This window comes from Felis catus, chromosome F2, assembly GCF_018350175.1.
Source record: "Felis catus isolate Fca126 chromosome F2, F.catus_Fca126_mat1.0, whole genome shotgun sequence".
Taxonomy (NCBI): domain Eukaryota; kingdom Metazoa; phylum Chordata; class Mammalia; order Carnivora; family Felidae; genus Felis; species Felis catus.
Window position 1 is genome coordinate 63,377,627 of NC_058385.1, and position 26,383 is coordinate 63,404,009.

The window sequence follows — 26,383 nt, forward strand, 5'->3', positions numbered from 1 at the left end:
GAACAATGTCTTGGAACGACATAGATGGGCCTTGAGGACATTATGCTCAGTGAAATAAGTCAGACAGAAAAGACAAACATGGAATGAACTCACTTAATAGGCGGAATCTAAAAAAAAAGCTCATAGACCCAGAAGCGGGGGGGTGAGGAGTGGGCAAAATGGGCGAAGGGGGTCAGAAGATACAAACTTCTAGTTATAAAATAAATAAGCCATGGGGATGTAATGTACAGGTCATGGTGACTCTAATGAATAATACTGTATTGCATGTTTAAAAGTCACTAAAAGGGTAGATCTTTAAAAGTTCTCATCATAAGAAAATGAATTCTGTAGTTAATGTATGGTGACAGCTGTTAACTAAACTTATTATGGTGATCATTTTGTAATACATACAAATACAGAATCATTCTATTGGACACCTGAAACTATATAATGTTATATGTCAATTATACTACAATTTTTTTAATGCCTTGCATTTGAAGAACACTTCTTAAGAAAAAAAAAAACCCTATAAGAAGAATGAAGGCTCACTCACTCTTTCTACTTTGCGATCAGTAAAACTGAAAGCCCGCTCATAGGCAAAGTCGCAGAGCTAACGTACCTCTGACGGGGACATCATGACAGTTCAGGACAGGATGAAGGGAGGGGAATCAAGTGTGAATGAATGGTACCATACCTGGAATGGAGCAGATACTCCATAGGTGGTAGCTAGGATTTCCTAAGTGCCTGCTCTTTGCTGGACAACACACTAGAGACACTTATATATACATATATTGCCTTATTTAATCTCCTTAAAAGCTTTCACACTATTATCATTGTCAATATATGAGAAAACAAGGTCAAATATATCAGACACCTTGTCCAAGTTCAAGCATCTGTTAAATGGAGTTTTCTCTTCTCCATGATTTTCCTAATGAGGATTATAAACTGGCAAGATCTAAAAGGAATGGGAATATTAATTATTTGCTGCAAGAAACATGAGTCTATTAAAAGTAGAGAATCCAGGGGCGCCTGGGTGGCTCAGTCAGTTAAGCGTCTGACTTTGGCTCAGGTCATGATCTCACAGTTCGTGAGTTCGAGCCCCAGCTGTGCTGACAGCTCAGAGCCTGGAGCCTGCTTCACATTCTGTGTCTCCCTCTCTCTCTGCCCCTTTCCTGCTCATGCTCCGTCTCTCTCTGTCTCAAAAGTAAGTAAACATTAAAAAAAATTTTTTTTAAAAGTAGAGAATCTGATAAATGTTTGATAAGTTTTAATACTTGATAATGTTTCCTAAATCAGAACACACCAGAAGCCACAGATTAACTTCTATCCTAGGCTGACCTAATTCTCACCCAAAAAAAGAATCGGGTAGTAATGAGGAAGTGACTGGCCCGAACCGTGGGCGTCATGGCCATATCATTTCAAGGTTCCTAGGAGATCAGAGAGAATGCTGATCATTGTCAGACAAGTGACCTAAACTTCCAGAAACCAGAATTTTACAAATTCATATAATATTGATTCAAGGCAGATTTAGTGAGCACTCCCTACAACATAAGCTAATGGTTATTGAAACCTTGCTCTGTGCCAAGTACTACTTGATGTCAAGGATACTGAGATAAGAAGCATGTTTTAACTGGAAGACGTGGAAGTCTGTTAAACACACTCTGTTAAGTCATAGAGGTATGCAGTGGGTATGTGTGGGGGCTACTGAGGATACGCTCACTCAATCTCTGCTCTACTCCAGTACCAGGGAACCTTCTTGTCTTACAGATTTTTTGTAGGATGTGTTATAGATACAGTTCATATATTCTGCCAGTTATGCTCCTGAGGTGGTCTTTCTGCACATGCTATTTAAACAGCAGAATTGAGGGGCACCTGGGTGGCTCAGTCGGTTGAACGTCTGACTTCGGCTCAGGTCATGAGCTCACAGTCCGTGAGTTCGAGCCCCGCATCGGGCTCTGTGCTGACAGCTCAGAGCCTGGAGCCTGCTTTGGATTCTGTGTCACCCTCTCTCTCTCTGCTGCTCCCCTGTTCATGCTCTGTCTCTCTCTGTCTCAGAAATAAATAAAACATTTAAAAAATTTCAAAAAAATAAACAGCAGAATTGAGACAAGGTCCACCCTCCTGTCCCTTTAGCTGTTTCTCTGGTAACAATTTTTATAAAAGAAAGCTGGGAGTTTTTGTTACCTGCAAGTCCAATAGAAGTCCATGCTTGATCACAACTCTAAGTGACCTCATTATATCTTGGGTCCCTTTAGTAGACAATGACTGCCCAACCCAGGAGAGAAAAGTTCAGGTGGCACCGCCTAGACTCCCATCTGGACTCCCATCTTCATTTTAGATGTCTTGTTTTAGTAAGCCACTAAAACTACACAGCATTGAGAAAGGCATGACCAGGATGATGAGGAGTCCCTGTTACCCAATTCATTCATTCACTCATTCATTCATTCATTCATTCATTCACTTGCTTATTTACTCAACAAATTTTTACTGAGCACCTTGTATGCCATCAGGCGTTAGGGATGCAAAGTGAACAGAGCAAATCCTCTGCCTCAAGATCCCACATTCTAGTGGGAGAAGAAATGTAATATAATTTCAGATACTTTATACATGATAAGGGAAACAAAGCCAAGCAAGAGAACAAAGAGTAATGGCAGTAGCTACTTTCAATTGGGTGGTAATGAATGTCTTTCAGCAGAGATGACATCTGAACAAAAATCTGGATAGAGTGAGGGAAGGAACAGCAAATGAGACCCTAATTTGTAGGAGCAGCCGAGTATGTTCAGGAAGGCCTGTGTGGCTAGAGTGGAGTCAGGGGAATAATTCCAGATGATCTCAAAGAGGCTATCGGGTGCTGGTCCGTGCAGGACCTCACAGGTCACAGTGGAGCCTTTGTGTTTCATTTTGGGTGTGATGAGAAGTGACTGGGGGGATTTCAATCAGGCAGTGACATAATTCGATTTGTTTCAAAAGGCTCACTGGATGTTTAGAGAATGGATATTTAATGAGCTCCCCCATGGCCAATGGTTGAAGACTGTGCAGCTTGGGTGCCTTGCATAGACGATGGAAGAAGGTGGGTGTGGTTGTCCTTCTCAAATGTTCTAAGGGCAATACAAGACAGATGAGTTTTATTTTGTGTACTTCCTCAGGCAAAACTAGAAGTTACAGAGAAGCATGCTTCATCTCACAATAAGAGGAACTTTCTAGCAATCAGTGCTGCCAGAGTTCTCTCATCAAAAATGAACTCACAGTTACTATTGAAGAAAAGGCTGGGTAGGTGAGGTCAAGAATTATGGCAAAGTATGGAAATTCAGAAGAAGATTGGCTATACAACATTTTAGGTCCTTCCCAACTCTAGGCTTCTATTAGTTACCTCTCTTTTTAAAACTGTCTTTGGAGGCTGAGTTCTCTCTGTAATGACCAGCAAAGAGCTACTCAAATTAAATGAAATAACCAGAATTCAATTTTATTTTTTTCTTAATAAATCAAAAAGAAAGGGAAGGATCCTTATACACACTTTGTTCTTACTGTTTCATCGCCTGAAGGAAATGTACATATAGTTGTAGGTGGGTATAAACAGATATAGGATTAGCATGTGGAATTTAATATGCCAAAGAAAGAGAACACTGGTCAGGATTAGGCTAAGAAAAGGAGAAACACCTTCCACAAAGTCATTTGATGGATTTAAGCAAGAGATTAAGCAATCTACTTTGGGTACATCTAAAAGACAGGCATAAGACAAGCTGACCTTATACTGCCTCTCCTAGCCTTACAGGTCTCTTATAATCCTTTATAAACAGAGAGCCACTGCAAAGTTGAAATACAAATGACCTCAGCTTGCCACTAGAGTATTATGCAAGACAATGCAGAAGTTCTGGACCTTATATTGTCCCGCTAAACTTCTGTGGCTCTAATGAGAGATGTTATACAACTTGTTAATTACTAAAATCCTGGGCTGTCGGGTTTGGTTAGAGTCATGGCTCAGATGCTCACTAGCTGTGTGGCCTGAATTGGGAAATCTCTCCAGACCTCTGCTTCTAGATATGGAAAATGGGAGTAAACCCAGCACCTCCCTCATTGAGTTGTGGGGATTAAGTAAAATAGTCCTTGTAGTATTGATTGTTAATAATAACAGCTACCATATACTGAGCACATAGAATGTGCCAGACATTGCACAGAAATCCTCTCCACAGTCTTGCAGAGTACGTATTGGTTTCTCTTTTTGACAGAAGCTCAAGAAGTTTAAGTAACTTGCCCAAGGTGATGCAGATTCATTCAGACTCAGGTCTGCCTAACCAAAGTCTAGCTTCTAAGTACTTCTTTTCATAGTACACTATGCTACCATACATTTGGTTTATTACAAAAATTCCTCTAACCTCACATTTGGAGGGCATTTGAAGGGTTTTTCTCTAGTGCCTTTAAGAGTTCAGATAAAGAAGGACTCTGTAAAGGATGGTTTCTCATTTTCACACCAACTACAGGTTGGAGCCATTATACCAATGTATTCTATTTGTGTCATCTGACTGATGCAGCCTGTCTTACATGCCTTCTAGGTTTGTGGCTGGCCAGTCTCAGTCACAGCCTTGTAGCCTATGGTCTCAGGTAACAAAGCATTTTGCAAAAGATGCTGTTTTCTCTTTTTTTCCCAGTCTTCTCTCCCTTCCTGCTGCTGTTTCCCCTTCTTGCGGAGAATTGATAAAAATTCTCTCACTCTTACTTTTGCAGTTAATCTCATGTGACCTATTGACAATGACCCAGTTGTTCTACTCAACTACAACACAGTTGAGACGCCAGTGTAAGGACAAAGATCGCCGCCTGACGGAGCTGGGAGCAATCTTTCTGTATTGGTTCCTCTCACTGCACCCAACACAGTCTAATCATAATAAGGGCACTGAGCACAGTAACCCCTACCGGGAGTCAACCACTGGCCAAACATCTAACGTGAACTTGCTCATTCATCCATTTATGCAGCAAATACTGTTTTAGGCAGAAAAGACACCAGCAATTAACAAAATAACCCAAGTGCCTACTCATGGAGCTTATATTTTGTTGGATGGAAAAGTCATAAATTATACAAATATGTCAATTACTGACAAGAGGTATGAATAAAGAATAAAACCGGATGGTGGGAACAAGGAGAGAATGCAGTTGGCCCTTGAACTACGCAAATAAAGCCATTAGGATTATCCTATTTTACAGATGAAGAGTTCGAATAATTTGCCAAAAGTCGTCCAGTGTTAAAACAACAATCTGCCATATTCTCATGGTGACAATAATAAATATAACACCATCTATGAAGGTGGTTATAAAATAGCATGAAGTAAAGAATCATATTTCACGAGTGAAGAACCAAGACCCAGAAAGATTAAATAATCTGCTCACAGCTACACAGTAAGTGATGGGGATAGAATTGAAATGCAGTCTGAATGGTTTGAAGTCCCTGATCTTTCCACCTGACCTTGCCCCTTCTGTTGTATTTGTTCCGTCTGAAATTCTTTTCACTGAACTGAAAGTTTCTTGAGGACAGGGACTGCATCTCCACCATCTCCTGCAAGTTCTACAGCATCTGGCATAGAAAGTATTGAACTTTCTGCATGTGGACCAGCCACATTCCCCAGGCAGAAAGCAAGATGGCCGCCCATTCTAATTTTCAGACCTTCTCAGCCTCACTTGGCAGTGGGTCTCAGTGTATAATTAGCATTGTGAGCAATATTACCCTTGACCCCCAGAGTGCCAAGAGACACCCAGTGGCAACCTGCTAGCCTCAGCCTAATCTCTCAGAAATACCTGCATTCCCAGGCAGACTTGTGTCCTGCACAGACTTGTTTGCCTCTTTATTAGGCTGGTGTTTGTCTAGGAATCAAAGGAATAAGCAAGTAGGATGCACATGGCCTGCATGTTAATGAGGGTCGATCCTGTGGAGTAAAGGGGGCATTGTGATGAATGTGAAGGGCTTGCCGACTGGCTGTATCACGTCAACTCCAGCCTAACAATGCTTTCCTCAGCACTCCTCAGCAATGGTGCTCACAGCTGCACTTTGCACTTACGTGCACATTGTGCTAACCCATCGTAGATGATCAGATGGGGTGAATGAATGAATGATTTTCCTTCATATTATTCAGGTTGCTTCGCAAGAGTACAACACAACTAAGTGGAAACATTTTGAGAGCAAGTATAATTCTCTTTGGGTTAAGATTTAGGGCAAAGTGGATAGAGCTTAGAGTCAGGCAAACCCGGGTTCAAACTTCAGTGTGGCCGCTCACTAGCTGGATGGGTTTGGAAACTAATTCAGCAGACTTCTCTGCTCTCCTTCAACCCTCAGTTCTCAGCCCAGAGAGCCCTCGACCCTGTTGCTTCCCAGTCATCTTGTTATTCCCTTTCTCCCCCCACCTATTTGTCTTTGAATACTTACCCTAACTCTTGGCATGTACGCCTCTCCCACTGGACTGTAAGCTCCACAATATTAGTGAGTCTATGCCCCTTTCCTCTTACGTTCAGAGCCTAGCATGGTGACTGGCACACAGAGACATTCAATTAACACTGGCTGAATATATTAACAAAGGAAGAGGACGGTGAAGAAAGAGGAAGGAAATTGTAAGGAGAGTGTAGAGGGTTCAGACAGAGGAGGAAAGGGATCAGGCAAGTGTCTTACAGTTTTACTTTCCTGTGAAATGGCAGCAGAGTTGGCTTGGGCCTTCTTCCGTCCCTCCGTCCCTACCCAGTCTGGCCCCCAAGGCCAGAGTTCTCAAGAACTCTCTGGATCCTAGAGGAGTGCTAAGCCTCAACGCTAGAAAAATAATGCCACTTTCTTGTCCCTGTCCCCAGGCACCCAAGAAATGCTGGGAAAATTGCAGAAACTTGCTGCTGATGCCCACGCACACTTAATGTCGCTTCACTTTAACAAAGCCTCCGGGAGCCTCAACCATGTCTTTAGTTACTTCATGTTGACTAACCACTGAAGTGTCTGTATACAATGTCAGAAATTTTTCTAGATTTTTCAAGCCTTCTGCTCCCATCCCTCTCAGGGAATAACTTTAATCCTTAATCCCCTCAAAAGATCAAGGCCATTCTAACATGCTTATTACGTTCTACATACAGATTTTACTCCCAGTGATTCCATAAACAAAAGTTGCTTTGGAGGGTGAGGAATACTGGGAAAAACTTTTTTTTTCCTTGTTTTTGCCTAAGGATCAAATTATAGATCGAGGTGTTTCTTAGGAAAATTGCTTGCCTTGTGTTATTTAGGAAGGTCATCCTCTGGCAGCCTGACTACATTTTTAGTGAATTTAGAGCCACGGGGAGGGGACGTCAAGACTATAAATAATCGAGGGTAATAGTAATAAGGGGTTTAGGATCCAGTGAGCACTGGATGAACATCCTGTAACATCTCACAACATGCCTTCCCAAGGCAAACGTGGCTAGCCAAGGACTAAAAGACATAGTTAGGCCGAAGACGTCTCTCACAGAGAAGCTGGAAGAGCGTCTTATCTTAGCTGTTACCTGACAAGCAGGGGCCGCCATGCTCTGTAGATCTCCTGGTTGAGGTGTCCTGTCAACCAACCGCAGCAGATAAGCTCAACTTTGCCAAACTCTTTTTTAACCCCAAGTTTGAGATGATAGTTATTTGAAATAAAAAGAACAGGGGCCCCTGGGTGGCTCAGTCGGTTAGGCGTCCAACTTCCACTCAGGTCATGATCTCGCGGTTTGTGAGTTCATGCCCCGCGTCAGGCTCTGTGCTGACAGTTCAGAGCCTGGAGCCTGCTTCGGATTCTGTGTCTCCCTGTCTCTCAGCCCCACCCCTGCTCATGCTCTGTCTCTCTCTGTCTCTCAAAAACAAATAAACATTTTAAAAAATAATAATTAAAAAAAAGTAACAAATGTCTTATAGACTACATGTCATGTAGTCTTCTGATTTCTTTGTAGACATCAACTCATTGAACTTGAGGAACAATCACGCATATAGGTACTGTTATCATCTATAATTGATGGGGGCAGAAACTGAGGTACAGAGAAATTCAGTGGTAGACACGGGGCTTAAACAGTGGCAGCTCCAGAGCCTGAGCACTTAAACACTACCCACCAGATCTGCCTTGTCTTTGAGGTGAAGGGTATTAAATAAAAAATTACAAATCAGTTCCCCACTGCCAAGCCCATTTAGGACAAATGCAATCTACAATCAACCTTCCAGACCACCTGTAGGAAGAGCAGAAGTTTTGGAATCTAACAGACCTTAGTTTGAATTCTAAGAGCTGTGAGAAGCCCCAGATGCCTCATGGATAAGGCATTGGCCTCCTAAGAACTATGAGACCTTGGCCAGTTATTTAACCTCTTCAAGCCTTCACTTTTCCTCGTTCTAAAAATGAGAATAACAGGAACTCCATCCCAGGGTGGTTTTGAGCAGATGTAGGCAAACTTTTTCTGTAAAGGGCCAGATGATAAATATTTTAGGTCTTGCAGGCCATGCAATGATCACTATCATAACTATTCAAGTTGCTATTGTAATGTAAAATCAACATGGACTCTGCAGAAACAAATGGGGGTGACTGTGTTCCAATAAAACTTTATTACAAAACAGCCACCAGAGCAGGGCTATAGTTTGCCAATCTCTGGCTTTGAAGATTACATGAGATAATGTATGTGCTTTGGACGATCCCTAGAATACAAGAAGTCATCAAAAAAGATAGTATAATTATGGTTTCATCATAAGATGACTAGTGCTTTCAAGTTGGTCCAAAAAAAACCCAACCAAAACTAGGTTAATTTAACATTGTCAGGAACCTCTGAAGCCTTACATGGGTAAATGTATAACTTTCATAAACTCTTTTGAAATACTAAGAAATTACCAACACTCTACTCCTAATTTTACTTTATAGGAAGGACTTCCAGAGACAATAGATTTTAGTGTTTTCAATATTTTGGACATATTTAAACTAAAAAATAATGTATTGTTTATTTGAAATACAAATTTAACCGGGAAATCCTGAGGTTTCCCATTGTTGTTGTTGCCTGTCTTGTTTTGCTTGCCTGTTTTTTTCCTAAATCTGACAAACTACCTATAGGCTTCTATGATTCTGCAATTTGGAAATCACCGGTTTTATCGCATAACAAGAATAACCCAACACAAGCAACATTTTGTTCCTTCAGCAAAGAAAAGAATTACATTCTTATGGAATTATCCCCAAGGTTCAAAACTAATAAGTCCCCTGGGTAGAAGCCACTGAAATACTTATAAGACAACCAGTGCTCTGCGCTCACGGGTGCCAAGAACAAGCTTAGGTCACCCAAGGAAAAAGTGCAATAATCTTGCATTTGTTCCTGCTGATTAAAGTCAAGCAGCTTCTGGAAACTCTGAGGCACCCCTCATGTCACTATGTTGAATTAATATCTGAGCAGTATTAATGATGGAAAAACCCAATTATGTCCAACACGTCCAAAGTTTTGCAATTGGATTTGTCAGCAATCAAACTGTGTATTAAGAGAGCCCAGTTTGGCAGTAAACAAAGCTTCTGAGTGGAGAAGAAATATTCTGCGCACATAAACACTGGCGCCTAAATTCCTGATAAATATTTGATAATGAAGATGTGGGAGGAGGAGCTGGTACCTTCAGGCATCAGATATCTTCCAACAAGTCAGATTATAAAATCTTTCTCAGGGGATTTAGAAAAAGAGAGAGAGAGAGAGAGAGAGAGAGAGAGAGAGAGAGAGAGAGAGAGAGATGTGGCTTAGCATGCCACAGCCCATATCTTTTCAAACTTTAAAGACAAAAGATGGTATTTGGCATGTCCATGAAGGTGAGAGGCACTGTGTTTTAATTAATAGTATAGTATTTTGAATCAAAAGTCCATGTTTGAGTTTCAGCTCGACCACTTCCAAGCTGTACAACCTTGATCTCGTCTCAACTTCCAATTCCTATCCCTAAAACAGAGATATAAGAATTATCATCTTTTATGCTTTGGTCAGGGTCAGAGGAGATCATGGATATGGAAATGCTTTGCTAACTGGAAATAGCAAGACTCTGTCATCTATCATTCCTATGAATAACAGCAGAATCTCTGGTGACTGAAGAGCAAAATAATGTATTGAGTGTTACCAGCTGAAACCATGCTAGGGGAATTAAGCTCTCATGAAATCTGTATTAATCTAAGTCTGTAGAAAGCCATGACAAAGTATCACAAATGGCTTAAGCCACACAAATGTATTGACTCACAGTGCTGGAGGCTGAAAGTCTAAAGTCAAGATGTCGGCAGGGTCAGTTCCCTGTGATCCCTGTGAGGGCTGTGAGGGCGGGATCTGTTCCAGGTCTCTCTTCTTGGCTTCGTAGATGGCCATATTCTCCCTATGTTTCTTCCCACAGGAAGAATATTCATAGAGGGAAGAGATCCCTCTATGAATATCTCTGTGTCAAATTTCCCCTTTTTATAAGGACACCAGTCATACTGGAGTAGGACACACCCTGATGATCTCACTTTACTTTGATTACCTCTGTGCAGACCCTGTGATGGTTAGTTTTATGTGCCAATTTGATTGAGCTAAGGGATGCCCCAATAGTTGGTAAAACATTTCTGGGTCTGTCTGTGAGGGTGTTTCTGGAAGAGATTAGCATTTGAATCAGTTGAGTAGAAAAGATCACCCTCACCAATGCATCATCCAATACACTGAGGTCCTGAATAGAAAAAGGAGGAGGAAGAGCAAATTTGCTCTTTTAGCTTGAGCTGCGGCAACCATCTTTTTCTGCCCTCATATATCTACATTCCTGGTTCTCACACCTTTAGACTTAGACTGGGACTTACACCATCAGCCTCTCATTGTTTGGACTCAAACTAAATTACACCACCAGTTTGCATGATTCTCCAGCTTGTGGACAACAGATCATTGGACTTCTCAGCCTCCACAATCATATGAGCCAATTCCTATAATAACTCTTTCTATATTAGCTGACAGAGAGATAAAGATAGAGTTTATCAATAGAAGATGTGTGTGTGTGTGTGTGTGTGTGTGTGTGTGTGTGTGTGTGTGTAAGACTTATTGATTGTGTCCAGACTAATACAAACCTTACCTCCAAATAAGGTCACATTCTGAGGTATTCAGGGTTAGAACTTCAACTGGTTGGGGGTAGGGGAAGACAAGGGAAAGACACAATTCAACCCATGACAACATCTTCTATTTATTTTGTTAAAAAGTCACCAAATTCATTCACAGTGTTTCCCAACCAACGCCTGCTTCCAGATGAAAACATTTCACTTTAAAATAGAGACCTACCTGCTTGCTGAGTGTCTAAGATGATAAATTATTTACTTCAGAGTAAGGATCTAAGGCCATGGCCACATACCTTCTCTAGACATCGAAACATTAGGCAGTGTCCTTTTTAGAAAATTATCTTTATCTTATAACATACATGTCACCATTTTTCCTTATATTTGGCTTGGGAATAAAATTTTGTCATACTGATAGTCACAGAGATACTGAAGTTTGTAGATTTCAAACTCAATTCTTTAAAAAAAAGACATTTATTGGCTACATCTCACTTCTGCATCAAGCTTACCTATTGTTGACATGTTTCCAAATCAGATGCCTTCATTAAATTTCAAAAAAAAGCTAATAAGTATGTCCACACATATAAATAAAATATCTTATAAATACATCTATATAACACAGAATAGGAATTAAGTTTTTAAAAGTGAAATCAGACTTTTTTTAACTCATCCTTTCTTAGCAACTCAGTATCCTGTTTTTGTCATAAACTGTCTTACCACTTTAGAAACTATAAATGTCCCCTACAGAATAGATATATGGGTGCATGGACATGTGTCTCTGGGGGTAATCATAACATTTTTTATACTATCAAAAAAGTGGAAACAGCCTGATGTCCACCAAGAGGAGTTTGTTAAACAAATAATGAGGCAACAGAATGGGACACAATACACCCACTGAAGATCATGTTTTTGAAAAATATATAAATGGCATCGGGTAATATTCTTGGTATGTTGTTAAAGGAAAAACAGTTACAGAAGGATTTGCATGATTCTGATTTTATTCTTTTTAAGTTATTTATTTATTTGTTTGTTTGTTTGTTTAGAGTACAAGTGGGAGAGGGCCACAGAGAGAGGGAGAGAGAGAATCCCAAGCAGGCTCCACACTGATAGCACAGAGCCTGTTGTGGGGCTCGAACTCATGGACTATGAGATCATGACCTGAACCAAAACCAAGAGTCGGACACTTAACTGACTGAGCTACCCAGGCGCCCATGATTCTGATTTTAAATCTACATGTGCATAAACCTAGAGAAAGATGTTCACCCCTGTGTTAATATGCTTATCTCCAGGTACTAAGATGTGGACAATATTTTGTTTCTTCTTGGTATTTTCCTTATTTAACTTTTTTCTACAAAATGCATGCATCACTTACAAAATGAAAATATGACTTTTTTTTAATAAATAGAAATTCCCTTCTGAAAGGTTCTTGCCTTAGACATAGCACCATTCATACCATAGGGTTACTGCATTTTTCACAGTTCTTAGTACTGGGCTTCTAGGGGATAATAGAAGAAGAACAAATAGGTATAAAAAATAATTACATACTCAACACTAAAATGCAGCCTATGACGTTAAAGGAAGGCTTGACCAAAATTCAGCATTTAATTTAGGTTAGGCCTTAATGAAAAAGTATATTCTCAATGAAGTAATAGGTTAGACAGAGGAGGGGTGGTCCTGACATTAGAAAGGTCATAAGTAAACAAACAGGCAGCAAAAAGGCTGAGTCTCCTCTGAAAGTAACAAATAGTTCAGTATGAGTAGTTCCTAGGGTTTCTAACAGGATGCCAGGGGACCAGGCAGGAATATTAAGTCAAGGGCATGAATTGTCAGGAAATTTATTGTTCAAACTAAGGCCCTTCAGCAGTGAAAGTGAGGACTCGAAGTAGCTACCAGGAGACAGTAGGCACCAGGACTATGCAGGAAAACCAGGACCCATGGCTGCCCTGCAAAGGCTTGGATCACACCAGCCAGGCTGAGATATTGGAATTTCATACACAGAATCCTGGAATCTTTGTGTTGGAAGGAAATGTCAGTGCCCATCCAGCCAGGCCACCTCTATTCCTGCCTCTCCAACTTGGCCAAGAATAGTTACAAAGTGTTTGTTTTTGTTCAAATATCTCTGTGACAAAATGCTTATTGCCTTGGAACAGCTCTGTTAGAAAATTCCTCCTCGTGGGCGCCTGGGTGGCTCAGTCGGTTAAGCGTTCGACTCTTGATTTTGGTTCAGGTCATGATCTTGCAGTTCGTGGGTTTGAGCCCCACGTGGGGCTTTATGCTGACAGTGTGGAGCCTGCTTGGGATTCTCTCTCTCTTTCTGCCCCTGCCTCTCTCTCTTTCTCTCTCTCTCTCAAAATAAATAAACAGAAAGAAAGAAAGAAAGAAAGAAAGAAAGAAAGAAAGAAAGAAAGAAAGAAAGAAAGAAAGAAAGAAAGAAAGAAAGAAAGAAAAATTCCTCCTTATATTGAGCTGAAATTTATCTCCCCGACTCTCCCACCCATTTGGCCCAGCTCTGCCATCTCAGAGAGAGAAACACAATGCTAATCTCTCTTCCACATGAGAGTAAAAGATGTAAAGACAGACATCCTAGCCTTCTAGATCCTCTCCTCTGCAGCTGAAATGTCCTGTAGCCGCCCTCCCTACAGCATTCCCACAGTAGGTCACTACTTGCTTCCTATCTCCTAGTTCGCTCTTGAGTTGTTCCACGCTTGTCCTTTTCCTGCTCCCATTGGGGATGGGGCCACCATCTTCTCTTGTTTATATTACCACAACACCTCCCTCGTCAACCATCTCTCCAAGCCACTGTCCATTCAGCAGCCAGAATGATCTTTCCAAAACACAAAACTGAATGGGACCCTGCCCTGTTCACAGTCTTCAATGATTCCCTATTCTCCTGAGGATCAATTACAGCTCTAGTCCTAGCTCCTACCACCACTCTATCTCATCTCTCTCATCCCCTCAGCCCTCTGCACCCCCTCTTTCAGTTCCTTGGACAGGCTTCTTGCCCTCAGCCTACTGAAGGGTACTGTTACGTTTGCCTGGAACTCTTCCCTCCTGCACTCTTGAGAACCCTTACTCAGCCTTCGGGTCTCAGTTTAAACATCACTTCCTCTAAAAGTCTACCCTGGTCCCATTAAGCTCGGATTAAATATCTCTTCCTAGGTGGTTCCACAGGGATCTGAGCTTCCCCTATGAAAGCAAGTATGACACTGAATTGAAATCATCTCCTTATTCTTCTGGTACCTTTGCCAGACTGTGAACTCCATGAAGGCAGGTCTACCATTTTCAGCACCATTAATCATCAGCATCTGGCACAATGATTGGTACATAATAAATGCTTTTAAAAAAATGCTAATGGGGGTGCCTGGGTGGCTCAGTCGGTTAAGTGTCCAACTTTGGCTCAGGTCATGATCTCAGGGTTTGTGAGTTCGAGCCCCACATCAGGCTCTGTGCTGTCAGCACAGAGCCTGCTTCCAATCCTCTGTCCCCCTCTCTCTCTGCCCCTTCCCCACTCTCTCTCTCTCTCCTTCTCAAAAAATAAACTTACAAAAATTAATAAATGCTAATGAATTAATATGTATCCATCAGAACTAGATACAATTGTTCAGATACAGTCTGCACAATACAGAGAATGACTGTCACCTTCCATGTTCTATTTTCTGTATCTTTTTACATAAAACCTAACATTATTTTAGAAGAAACAGATCACTATTGGTTTTATTGTCAGTTTAAACTCCTAAATCTTAACTATATGAAACCACAACTCCTATCCCGAACTTTCCCTCTCTGTCACTTCCTCCCCCTCCACTCTGTCCCTCCTCTCTCTTCCCCTCTCTCTATCCCGCTTCCTCTCTTATCTCTCACTCTCCCATCCCTTTCTCGCTCTCTGTCTCACACAGATATACCCAGTAATTTTGCAATTGACTTTTATGATCCACGCAAAATACATTTGGTATCTATTTCTGCATACTTCCCTACAATCTAAAAAGGCAAAATAGACCACAACTGATTGACAGCTTCTGGACCCCTAATCCTTATGCCCTTTTCTAAGCAAATGTGATCAATGTGTTACGCCTTCATGGACATCAACGACATTGAATAAAAGCGGGGTAAGGACACAGCCCAGAGCATACCACCAAAGACATCCACCTGCCAATCCAATCTCCTTTAACAAATGCGTTCAACCAGGTATTAATTTAACCCACGTGCATCCTTCTAATCCAGAAGAATTTTGCAAGACTGGGGCCCTTCCTAAAATCAAGGTTTTTAATTGATTGATGACAATTCTGTACAACCATATTCAAGGTGATTTATTTTAGTTAAAACCCCAATACCTATTATCCCTTTTTAATAAATAATACAACTCTGATTCAGAGAGAAAGTCACACACCTAGTGAGTGCCAGAGCAGGGATGTGAGCCCAGGTCCTGTGACTCCAGATTCAATACCACACATTACACTGGGATCCTCTCAAAAGAGAAAATACACTTAATTGGACATGTGCTGGCTCCTACTAATCACCACCTACCCTCCCAAATGTCTGTTGAATGAATTAATCCTTTGACTAGAGATTTTTAACCTGAGGTTCATGTCAACTCAAAGGAATCCAAGAGTGGACTTGTATGAACTTCCTGCAAGTTTACAGAAAGTGCCTTGTGCTGCATATTGTCCATTTTTGCTGAGAAGGGTAATGTCCATCCAGATCTCAAAAGGACCATGGCTCCAAGTGAGAACAGCTTGCAGTTTCAAAAACTCTCTACAGAACCTAATTGTCACTCGCCTCTGTCTAGAGTTTCAGACACATATCTTTCTCTCTTTGGAAAACCAAAGCTGCATTTTCTCATCTCTCGTCTCCCAGAGCTCTACCATGCCCAAGCCGCCCTTAGAGATCTCACCTGCTGGTGCCTTCCCAGGCCTTGCAGACGTTCTCTGGTATCAGAAGACACCAGCTTGTGTCTCAGGTACCACCTTATCAAAAGGCTCAGAAGCCCACCTATCTTGGCCTTCAGTACCCTCTTCCCATGCCAGGTTCCAAGTGAAAAGGATTCCTTCGCCTTCACAAAGCCAAAGCAAAATTGGAAAAGACTTTTCATGCAGCTTTTCCCGGTCTTGGATAAGGTTAGGATAGATGCAGGTAGCAGTCTGAGACACTCATTAGTTGAGATGTGGACTGGAGAGTGAGTTGGTAGAACTGGAGACTTGGAGGATTATCTCAAATACCTAGAAAGTCTAAACCCTTCCTTTGTTAAAACCATGAAGACTATGACTTTTCCTGATAATCATTGTTGACCTTCGCTCTTTGTTCTTGATCATACTGTATTTACAGATTGTATCTCTATCATCTTAGTCAATGCCTGAACATAACAGTCACTGGCAAGAACTGCGCAAGAATTCACGCAAATTCATTGAGCATCCCAGCTGGGCTGATGCTAAGACAAAAAGAGCTGATCCCTGCAATTGAGGAGTTTACAGGCTAGTAGGAGGCAGACAAATAGATATTTGCAAGAAAGAAGGGCGAACGCTCTGAAAGAAGGAATAAAGAAAGCTCTGGAAAAATATGGGAGGGATACCTAACCCATTCTGGAGGATGGAGAGCAGATGGTCTGGGTGGTTTCTAAAAGAAAGTAGCTCTCAGCTGATTCTTCAGGAGAAAATAGAAGTTAGACATTGACCTAAGAGAAGGACAAGGAGGAAAGTCATGTTTTATAAATAATTTAATGTGCCTACATTTTCAAAAAACGTGCATAAAATGTGGAGAGGAAGTGAAGGATAAGAAGGGGACGGTAAAAGGCAAGTTGTGGAGAACCTGTGTTTGCCAACACTACTCTCAAAAGGAAAAAAAAAAGGAATCTACAGACGACTTTTCAGAACAGCTCTGTACGATGATATTTGCATTTTAGAAAGCTCATTGGACATAGTATGGTGACAAGATAGAGGGCACGAGATGGGTAGTGCTGGCCTCAAATGAGACTAATGGGAAGTTGTGACCAGAATCCATTTGGGGGTGGTACTGATTTCAACCAAAACCGTGGCAGGTAAGACGGAGGGGAGTTGTGCATGTGAATTATATTGAGCAGGTAGAGTAGAGACTGATCAGGTGTGGTGAATGAAAGAGAGGCAGTCACCTAGGACGATTCTGTTGTGTCTGGCCCGGACACTGGGGAGGCCATTTGAGTAGTGGCCAGTGGAAGAGGAGGGGCAGGCCTGGGAGGAGGGGGGAGAAGACAAATTCAGTTTTGGGCATGCTGATTTCAATGTGCTCCTAGGGACACCAAAGTGGAGACATTCTGTATTAAAGGCTGGTATTTAGAAGAAAGATCAGGGTGGGCCCCAGATTTGTACGTAATGGTTGCAGCCATGGGAATAGATGAGATCTCCCAAGGGAAGAGAATCTTTAACAGTCAGATCCGCCAATGCCCATGCAGAGAGGACCTCTGAAAGGCACTACAAAGTCAGAGGAGACCAGGAAAGTGTGGTATCACAGAACCCAGGAGAGAGTGATGACATGGAGCGGGGGTGGGGGAGGGGACGAGCAACAGTTCAAAATGACACAGAGAGGCCGGCGGAGAGATGAACTTGCTCTAGGGTTCAGAGAGGTCTCCGGCGGCCCTGACCGAGCTTTGCGTTCAGAAGCGAGGGTGGACGTTCAGAAGCGAGGGTGGACGCCAGCTGAAGAGCAGGGAAGCAGGAACTGGGCGGTGACGGCGTGGAGACGCCCAGTGTCACCCGCCGTTTGGAGAAGTGCAGTGGGAAGGTGGACGACAAAATGGAGATGGCAGCTGCAGGGGAGGGAGGGCAGCGGCTCAGTTAACATCTCAGGAACTGCAGCGTGGAGAGCTGCGGTGCTGTCTGCAGCTGGGCGTGCGTGCGGTAAACGACATGAACAAATACCCCCGCCGGCTTCCCTCTCCGTCCTGCTGAGCGCTAGAAAGCCTTTTGTTTTCATTCCCTTTATCAGTGAGAAATGGCTCTGGGCTTAACCTGTTAAACTGAAACCAGAGTGTGGCAGTGCAGCGGCCGAAACCCTTTGACCCGCCGCTAGCGCCCGAGCGCGGGCTGTGCCCACCGCCCCTTCCGATCCTCCCCACCTGCTCTGTTTGCCCTGGGAGGTTTCCAAGTCCAGATCAAAAGCACCCCTACTCCGCCGAGACCCCAGGCTCCCTCCACTCTTATCCAAAATTAGCCAGATCCATTTGCAAGACTTGTTCAAATAGTTAAGTACAAAGGGCCGAGAGACCGGCCGCCCGGCTGTGTGCACGCCAATCAAATCTTTCCTTTGTGGCGCCCGGGAGGGGGACCCCGCCTTGTGGAAGGGGCTCCCTCCATCTGCGAGATGATTCTGTTTCCTTTGGACGCAAGTGTAGGCTCCCAGAGAACATTACCGAAACAGATGGCTTTAAAACTCCCCATCCCTCCTGCAAAAAGCCGTTGTCCGACAGGTAATAAACAAAACGCGGAGCCTCTCGCGGCCGCGGGAAGGGAGAACTCACACTCACAGCACCCCGAGACTGGCTGTGCCCCCGGGGAGCTCCCGCTTGGCACGGGTTCGAGCTCTGGTGAACGGAGACTCGTCCACCACCCCTCTCCGCCAGTTCCACCGGCTCGTTTTCCAGAAACGAGAGGCGCAGTGTTCGCAAACCCAAACATTCCCTGGCAACGGAAACTCGGAACGAGTTAAGCTCTGCATCCGGCGCGCCTGCAAATGCTCCAGCTGAGTGCACGGGAACGCAGCCCAACAGGGACCGTTTTCCGGCAAATCTGGAGGCCCCTTGCAAGGTTTCCCGGCTGACAGAACGGCAGCTTGGACTCGGGAGCCCCAGCAATGGAGGACGGGAAGAGAGAGGCGCCTACCGTACCCGAACGGCGCGGCGGGTCATGCTGCGGGCGTCTGGGCGCCTGGTCGGGCCCCGGGCGCTGCGGACGCGGCCTCTGCTGCGGCCCGGCGGACCTGTGAGCTCTGCCCCGGGACGGCTGCCCCGGGCTGCTCTTGTTTGCACTGGGCCGTTTGCTTTTGGGATTTCTCCAATGCAGATGTAGTCAGGGGGCCGCTGTCCCGGGGGACAATGATTCCATTGGAAGCTGGCCTTTGACAAGACTCACACATGACCTTTGACTAAAATGGCTTTGGGGAAGGAAAGTGTCCGGAGGCCGAAGACGGGGCATCCAGGGCAGGCGTCCACATTCCCACCCCCAACTGTGCCAAGTTAATTTTTCATCCCGTAATCTTTCAAGGAGAGTCTCCGCGAGGTTTGATTTGCGTTTCTCCTTCATTCCGTGGGATTTTCTCCCCTGCTTCCAAAAGGATTTTGCTGCACAAGTTTCCTGCGGTGCCGCTGATGAGTTCCCTGAATTAGCGTTTCCAGGTTAACCGTGGGCAGCGGTATACTGTATAAGTTCCTGTAACATTCTCCGAAATAATACCACCATGTTTTGTTTTTTTTGTTTTTTTGTTTTTTTTTTACTCTCCTTCGAGCATGCTACAATTTACAAAAGCGCTTTTCACAATCATGCTATCATTTGGCCTCCAAACAATGCTGGGGAGGCTCGCCTATTACTGACATTTTAGACAAAAAGAAACAGAAGCTCTAGAAAAATTGGGTGTTTGCCCAATCACTCAACCAGAAAGTGAAATCTAGGTCCTCTAAATTGGCATCCTCTCCACTTCCACAAGGCACCCACCTCCCTGCTGGGTGACCCACTGCTCAAAGTCAAGTATAACACAAAGACACTATACAAAAACACTAACACATTATTATAACATGTAATGCAAAGTAGTAATGGCTATAACTATTTTAATTTTTGAATTATGAAAGCGTTAGAAATTGTTTTAATAAAGTAACTGTTTTGGTTATTGATGTCCACAGATGTCTCAAATTCATTGACTACTTTTTTTTTTTTCAATTGTCTAAATTTTTCCTTCAGCAGCTGTTAAAAAGATGCTGTGGGAACCAGCCTGGCCACTCCCAGGTGTGGGTACAAACCAGGGGGTCCTTGGGCTGCTGCCAGAGTCTATCACCAATGATGATCAGAGTCTGTTCCCCTCTGTTTTCTGGGTCCTTCCAGATGATGAACAAGGAGTCAGCATCCCAGAATTTTATTGTGCTGAGAAGGGCTTGAGGAAGGTCTACAGAAATGCCCTGGAGCCCCCTGGCAACATGTCGGGTGGTATCATTCTCATTTTTTTTTTCAGCTTATAGAAGGGGAAAGGGGGTGATACTCACACTCATTTTGAAAGGACTGTAAGGAGTCAGCCAGGAGGAGAAGAGGGAGGAGGACATCACGGAGCAAGACAACACCACCGACAAAGGCTGTCCATTGCCATGAGCGAACTGAAAAATAGTTCCTGCAGGCAAGAGCCCCAGGTGTGGGAGGCGGATTCTAGAGAGGAGGGTGTGGGTTTGGACTCTGACCAGCCTCCTGTGCCACTCTAGGGAATCTGGACATCACCCTGCAGGGCCAAATGGGTTCATACAATTGGCCTGGGTTATCAGCTCACAAGAAAAGGATGCAGGAGTCATATGTTGTTCTACAACAAGAAAAAAATATATAGATAGATAGATCAAAAGACAGATCGATATATATATATCGATATATATATATATATTTTTTTTTTTTTCCACCTAGCTTGGTAGTTATGGGCCTTAACTTCATACACGAGGTTTCTTCTTCCTTGCTACAAAAATGTGAGCAATCTATTTAACCTCACTGTGCCTCAGTTTTCTCACCAGTAAAATGAGGATTGTGGTATCTGCTATTCGGATAAAATGCAGTTATGTAGGTAACACTCTTGACCTTTCTTTGGATATACGGTGGCATTTGAAAACAGGCAGCTCTTGTCTCACAGGACTTTTGAGTGCGCAGTGCCTGCCACCGAGACCCGAGGAGAAAACAAGGAGCCCTCTCTCTCTCTCTCTCTCTCTCTCTCTCTCTCTCTCTCTCAGTAAGAGAGCTGGAAGGGAAGGAGCCCCTTGTTTTCTCTCCACCGCACTTTTGGCCTTTGACTCATGAGGGTTTGTGCTTTGTTCCTTCCACTTGTTATCTTTCAGCTCGACACGACTTCCTTAAGGTCCCGGTCTAGACTTTAATATCAGTCGCAATCTTTCCCTCCGTCCAAACTCTGAGTTTGTTCATTTCCTTGTTCTAAACCACTGCCACACCCCTCTATCTGCAAATCCCACCAAGATGTAGCTATCGGCTCGCACCACACGTCACCACACAGCCATGGCCACGGGTCCCACCATTTGTATGTGCTCGGCAGCTTCGGCTGGGCGCCCATACCCATGCTTGTGATCTTTCCAAAGGTCCCTGGCCGTCCCACCTCTCCAGTTACACAAAGTCACTCTTCCCACCTCCTCAGAACTCTGAGCTCACTTCCACCTGGCTCCCTTTCAGCAAACAACCTCCTCTCCCCCCACAGAACACTGTAGACATTGGGAAGGAATGCTACTTCCTGTCTCTGCACCAGAAATGGTATTTCCTGCCCTGCTCCTTCCCTCCCACCTCAGAGGTGCCCCTCCTTCTGTGTGCTTTGGAATCCCCCTCTTCCCATTTCCTCTGGAACATTCTTTCATCAACCATCACCCTATCTTTCAGTTTCTTCTCTGCTGATTTCATTAGTTCGTGTAATCAGTCAACATTTATAAAACGATTACATGCAGTCAGCATCTTTGATTCTAGGCAAACGAGGATAAATAACACACCATAACCTACAAACACATTCAAGTTTCTCCCATACAATGAACTCTCTTTTTCCTAACGTGTTTGAATATGACCCTGTTCCTTACAACGACAACAATGAACACACACATACACACACACGCCCACTGTCGGGAACATATTCCCCATGAGTCTTCTGAGGCCAGTTTCTTCCTTTAGAACCTGGCTTAAAGTCACTTCAAAGAGACCCTCCTTGACCAGCCAATCTAGGGAACCATTCTGTCCCTCGTTGTTGCTGTTAATCTTTCTTATTTACTTCATATCATTTATCTCACATTGTAATGAGAGACTCCTCCATTTGCTTGCTTGCATATCTTCAACAGACAATAGTGTGAACCTTCCACTAGTGTGAACCTTTATGAGGTCTGGGACTCTCTTATTCGCTGCTGTATTCCCAGTGCCCACAGTGTACCTAGTACGTTCTCAGAAAACATTTGTTGACCCTAAACTTTTAAGTGCCAGGACCATCTTTGTTCTAAACATTTTTTAAAGGTTTTTAATGTTTTTATTTATTTTTGAGAGAGAGAGAGAGAGAGAGAGAGAGAGAGCGTGAGGGAAGGGAGGGGCAGAGAGAGAGAGAGGGAGACACAGAATCTGAAGCAGGCTCCAGGCTCCCAGCTGTCAGCACAGAGCCCGAAGGCAGAGTTCCAACCCACAAACCGTGAGATCATGACCTGAGCCCAAGTCAGATGCTTAACCAACTGAGCCACGCAGGCACCCCTCTTAATTTTTTTTTTTTTAAATCTCCATTACACAGCCTACTGGTATTTGATGCAAATAGAATTTCCTGAGCGGCTTTGAAAAATTCTGATGCCCAAAGCACCCCAAGACCAGTTACTTCTGGGGTGAGACGTACCTATCAATTTCTGTAAGCTTTCCAGGCAATTCTCAAAGCCAACCTCAAGACCACTGACCTAACCTCTGCCTTACACACAGGTGATGCTCACTCAAGAAATGAATGGTTGGGGGCGCCAGGGTGGCTCAGTCAGTTAAGCGTCCGACTTTGGCTCAGGTCTGATCTCACGGTTCATGAGTTCAAGCCCCGCGTTGGGCTCTGGGCTGACAGTTCAGAGCCCGGAGCCCGCTTCAGATTCTGTGTCTCCCTCTGTCTGCCCCTCCACTACTTGCACTCTGTCTCTCGCATTGTCTCAAAAATAAATAAACATTAAAAAAATTTTTTTAAAGAAATGAATGGTTGAAGGAATGATTCAAGGAACGGAGTCACTCAGCTCCTGCTTATCTTGCAATTCTCTTCTCCCTGGTCTTTCCACACCTGATCTGCTATCCAGGCTTGCAAACCACCAAACACGCACCTGTGCTCTCATGTCTCCAAGCCTTCCCATGCTGCTAGTTCGACCTAGAACCCCCATACCCTGTCTTGGCTACCTGCGGCTGGCCTCCCTGGTAAGGTCTGGCTTTGGGCTCGGTACCACTGCCTCTCCCAGGTCATCGCCATGTCCCCACAGGGCTCTGGACCTCCTCTACCCTTGCATATATCCCTATGAGAGAAGGCATGCTGCCGCCTGATGTTGTGTCAGGACGCTTCTTGACCGGGGGCTCTTCTCTCCTCGTATCCTTACGTGTAGCAGCCACTCCAGCCACAGCAGCCACTCCACAGATATTGTGGAATGAATTCACAAATTAATGGATTAACATATTGATGAATTTTTTTTCTTTTCAAATTTTTATTTTAAGTTCTAGTTAGGTAACATACAGCGCAATACTGGTTTCAGGAGTAGAATTCAGGGATTCGTCACTTACATACAACACCCGGCGCTCATCGCAAGTGCCCTCCTTAGTACCCATCATCCATTTAGCCCATCCCCCCACCCACCTCCCTCCATCAAGCATCTCTTATGGTTTGGTTCCCTCTCTCTTTTTCCCCTCCCATACATTCATCTGTTTTTTTTTTTTAAACTCCATATATGAGTGAAATCATATGGTATTTGTCTTTCTCTGACTGACTTATTTCCTTAGCATAATACACTCTAGCTCCATCTATGTCATTGCAAATGGCAAAATTTCATTCATTTTTTTAGCTGAGTAATATTCCATTATATATATATATGCACACACACACACTATATATATATATATATGCACACACACACACGCACACACACACATATATACACACCACATCTTCATTATCCATTCGTTAGTCGACAGACATTTGGGCTCTCTCCATAGCTTGGCTATTGTTGATAATGCTGCTATAAATATCAGGGTGCATGTACCCCTTCGAATCTGTATTTTTGTATCTTTTGGGTAACATATTGATGATTTTTTTAAGGTTTATTTATTTTTGAGAGCGAGAGACAGAAAAACAGAGCATGAGTGGGAGAGAGGCAGAGAGAGAAAGACACAGATTCTGAAGCAGGCTCCAGGCTCCAAGCTGTCTGCACAAAGCCTGACATGGGGTTCGAATTCACCAACTGCAAGATCACGACCTGAGCTGAAGTCAGACTCTTAACCGACCAAGCCACCCAGATGCCCCCATAATGATGAATTTTTAAAGAGATAACTGTACATTTATGTTTTATTTTTTGTTTTTAATTTTTGTTTTTTAAGAGCTTTATTGAGCTATACATCAAATAACATACAATTCCTCCATTTAAATTGTACAATTTAATGGTTTTTCAGATATTCACAGAATTGATATTTCTAGAATATTTTCTTCACTCCAAAATGAAACCTTATAACCATTAACAGCCACCTCCTTGTCTCCCCAGCTTCCCAAACCTAGGTAGCCACCAACCTACTTTCTGTCTCTATGGATTTGCCTACCGTGGACACTTCATATAAATGGAATCATGGTTTTATGTGTGTGTGGTTGGCATCTACTTCCACTTTTGAAGATCTATTTGGCCACAACATCCCTTTCACATTGAATTGATATGACAGAATACAGACCCTGGAAGAGATCTTGGAGGACAAACAGGTAGTATTTCTTAGACCCTATTACACAACAATCTAATAAATTACCCAAATTCCTGAGCTGGGAGAGGGAAGATATACAAGCTTAGCTATACATGCTACCACGGAAGAAAGGGAAAGGGGACTGATTCCAGGATGGCTTAGCTCTGCCTCACCAGCCCTGTCCAAACTACACCATTAGGACAGGACCTTCTGTGCCATAAGGACTCCATACTGAAGGCAAATTGTCCACAGGTCAAGTTCTAGCTTTGCCACATATTAGCTGTAACTCCTGATTCCCTGCTTCTTCATCTCTAAAAAGAGGATACAAATAGTTCTTGTCTCATAAGCACCACATCACAGCACTGTTATAAGAGTAAATGAGGCGACACATATCAAGTGCATAGCACAGGGACATTATCAATGCCTGATAAATATTTATGCTGTTGTAGCTGTTGAAGTTTGGCCACAGCTGTTTATATATTGTTCTTCTAAGTAAAATTTAATGTGGAAAGAGGGTTCTGGTGCTTTTAAAAAATAACACAAGCCATTATTCTAGGAAAACTATACGCACCATGCAGATAGCCACTGCCAGATGGTCATCTGTGTTCTGCTTGATGAGAGTGGGGACAATGGCAAGATTTAGCTGAAGCTGAGGAATAACCATTAGTGGAAAGTGGGGAGGTAGTGGGTTAGTCCATTCCTGGCATAAAAAGCTGATGGAAATACCCTTGTTCTGCCCACCAAGGGTACATGGGTACCATTAGCAAGCAGAGGTTACAGGTTCCGTGGACCCGAGGAACTAAACTCCTCTGCAGCAATTTCTTTATTTTCCTTCTACTCTTCTTGCATACAGACCTGCCTGTGGCATCCTCTGCTAAGCCCTCCTGGGGTGTCTCTTAAGTACATCTGAAATCAGCCCTTGGTGGCTGACCCTTGGCAGGCAGTCTCGTGATCAGACACAATCACCCGTAGCAAGCGGTCACAGGCTCGCCGAGTTTGCTACCAAGTGGTGGCAACTGTTCTGACCATTACCCTTCCAGTTCCAGGGCAGCTGTCCTTACACGTAAGTATCAAGGGCCTTGGTAGACCTTCGTCTGACTTCCGCTGCTTCGAATGGTTTTTCCGGCACATCTGGCCAGCCTCTGTTCAGATTCTGCTCAACTATCTCTCTTTCTTGACTTCCTTCCCTCTAGGATCTCATAGTTCCCTGTACATGCCTGTGGGGCAGTGCCTGGACAGTCTCCAGTTATCCCCTGTGTAGATGACTGTGAACAGCCAAAAACTAAAACACAAGGACACTTTTCACTTATCTTTGTGTGTCCCATTAACAGCCCTGGGCCAAGCACACAAGGGCCATTCCTCTAATTTTACAGATATATATCGAGGGCCTACTAGGTGCTGACACTTCAAGATGCAAACATTCATAGAAGCATGGGATTTTAACCCTGAAAGGAATTTTGAGACAAGAAAATGAGGCCCAGAAAAGGTTGTGTCTTATCAAGTGTCCCAGTGGCTGAGTACAGAAAATGTTAGAGCTAGAATTCAACTCTCCTGACACCCTGTTCTTTTATGATAGGTTTTCTTTTAAATGTGCTTTGAAAACTGGAGAAAATATGAATGATTATTTTGTTCATTAATGGTTTTTTGAACTCCAGAGCTAGCCCTCAAAGCACCCCTGAGTTGGTGACCGAGGATATTAACACAGACCAACCCAAAAATGCAACATTGCTAATGCCACTACTG

The 26,383-nt window shown here is 43.4% G+C and overlaps 1 protein-coding gene across 7 annotated transcripts in view; it reads right to left on the bottom strand.

Annotated features, from left to right (window-relative positions):
* Positions 1-20,337, bottom strand: part of ENPP2 (ectonucleotide pyrophosphatase/phosphodiesterase 2) — a 111,348-nt gene extending 91,011 nt beyond the window's left edge. For 3 of the 7 annotated variants that reach the window (XM_019823063.3, XM_019823062.3, XM_019823057.3), the window contains exon 1: positions 20,227-20,336. In XM_019823063.3, coding sequence (XP_019678622.2) covers positions 20,227-20,283 — 57 coding nt within the window. In that variant the 5' untranslated portion in view covers positions 20,284-20,336. Of the gene's footprint in view, positions 1-18,861; positions 19,419-20,226 lie in introns of those variants that run through there. The other 4 variants (XM_019823059.3, XM_019823064.3, XM_019823065.3 and 1 more) reach the window with 4 other exon arrangements.
* Between the last annotated feature and the right edge of the window lie 6,046 nt (positions 20,338-26,383).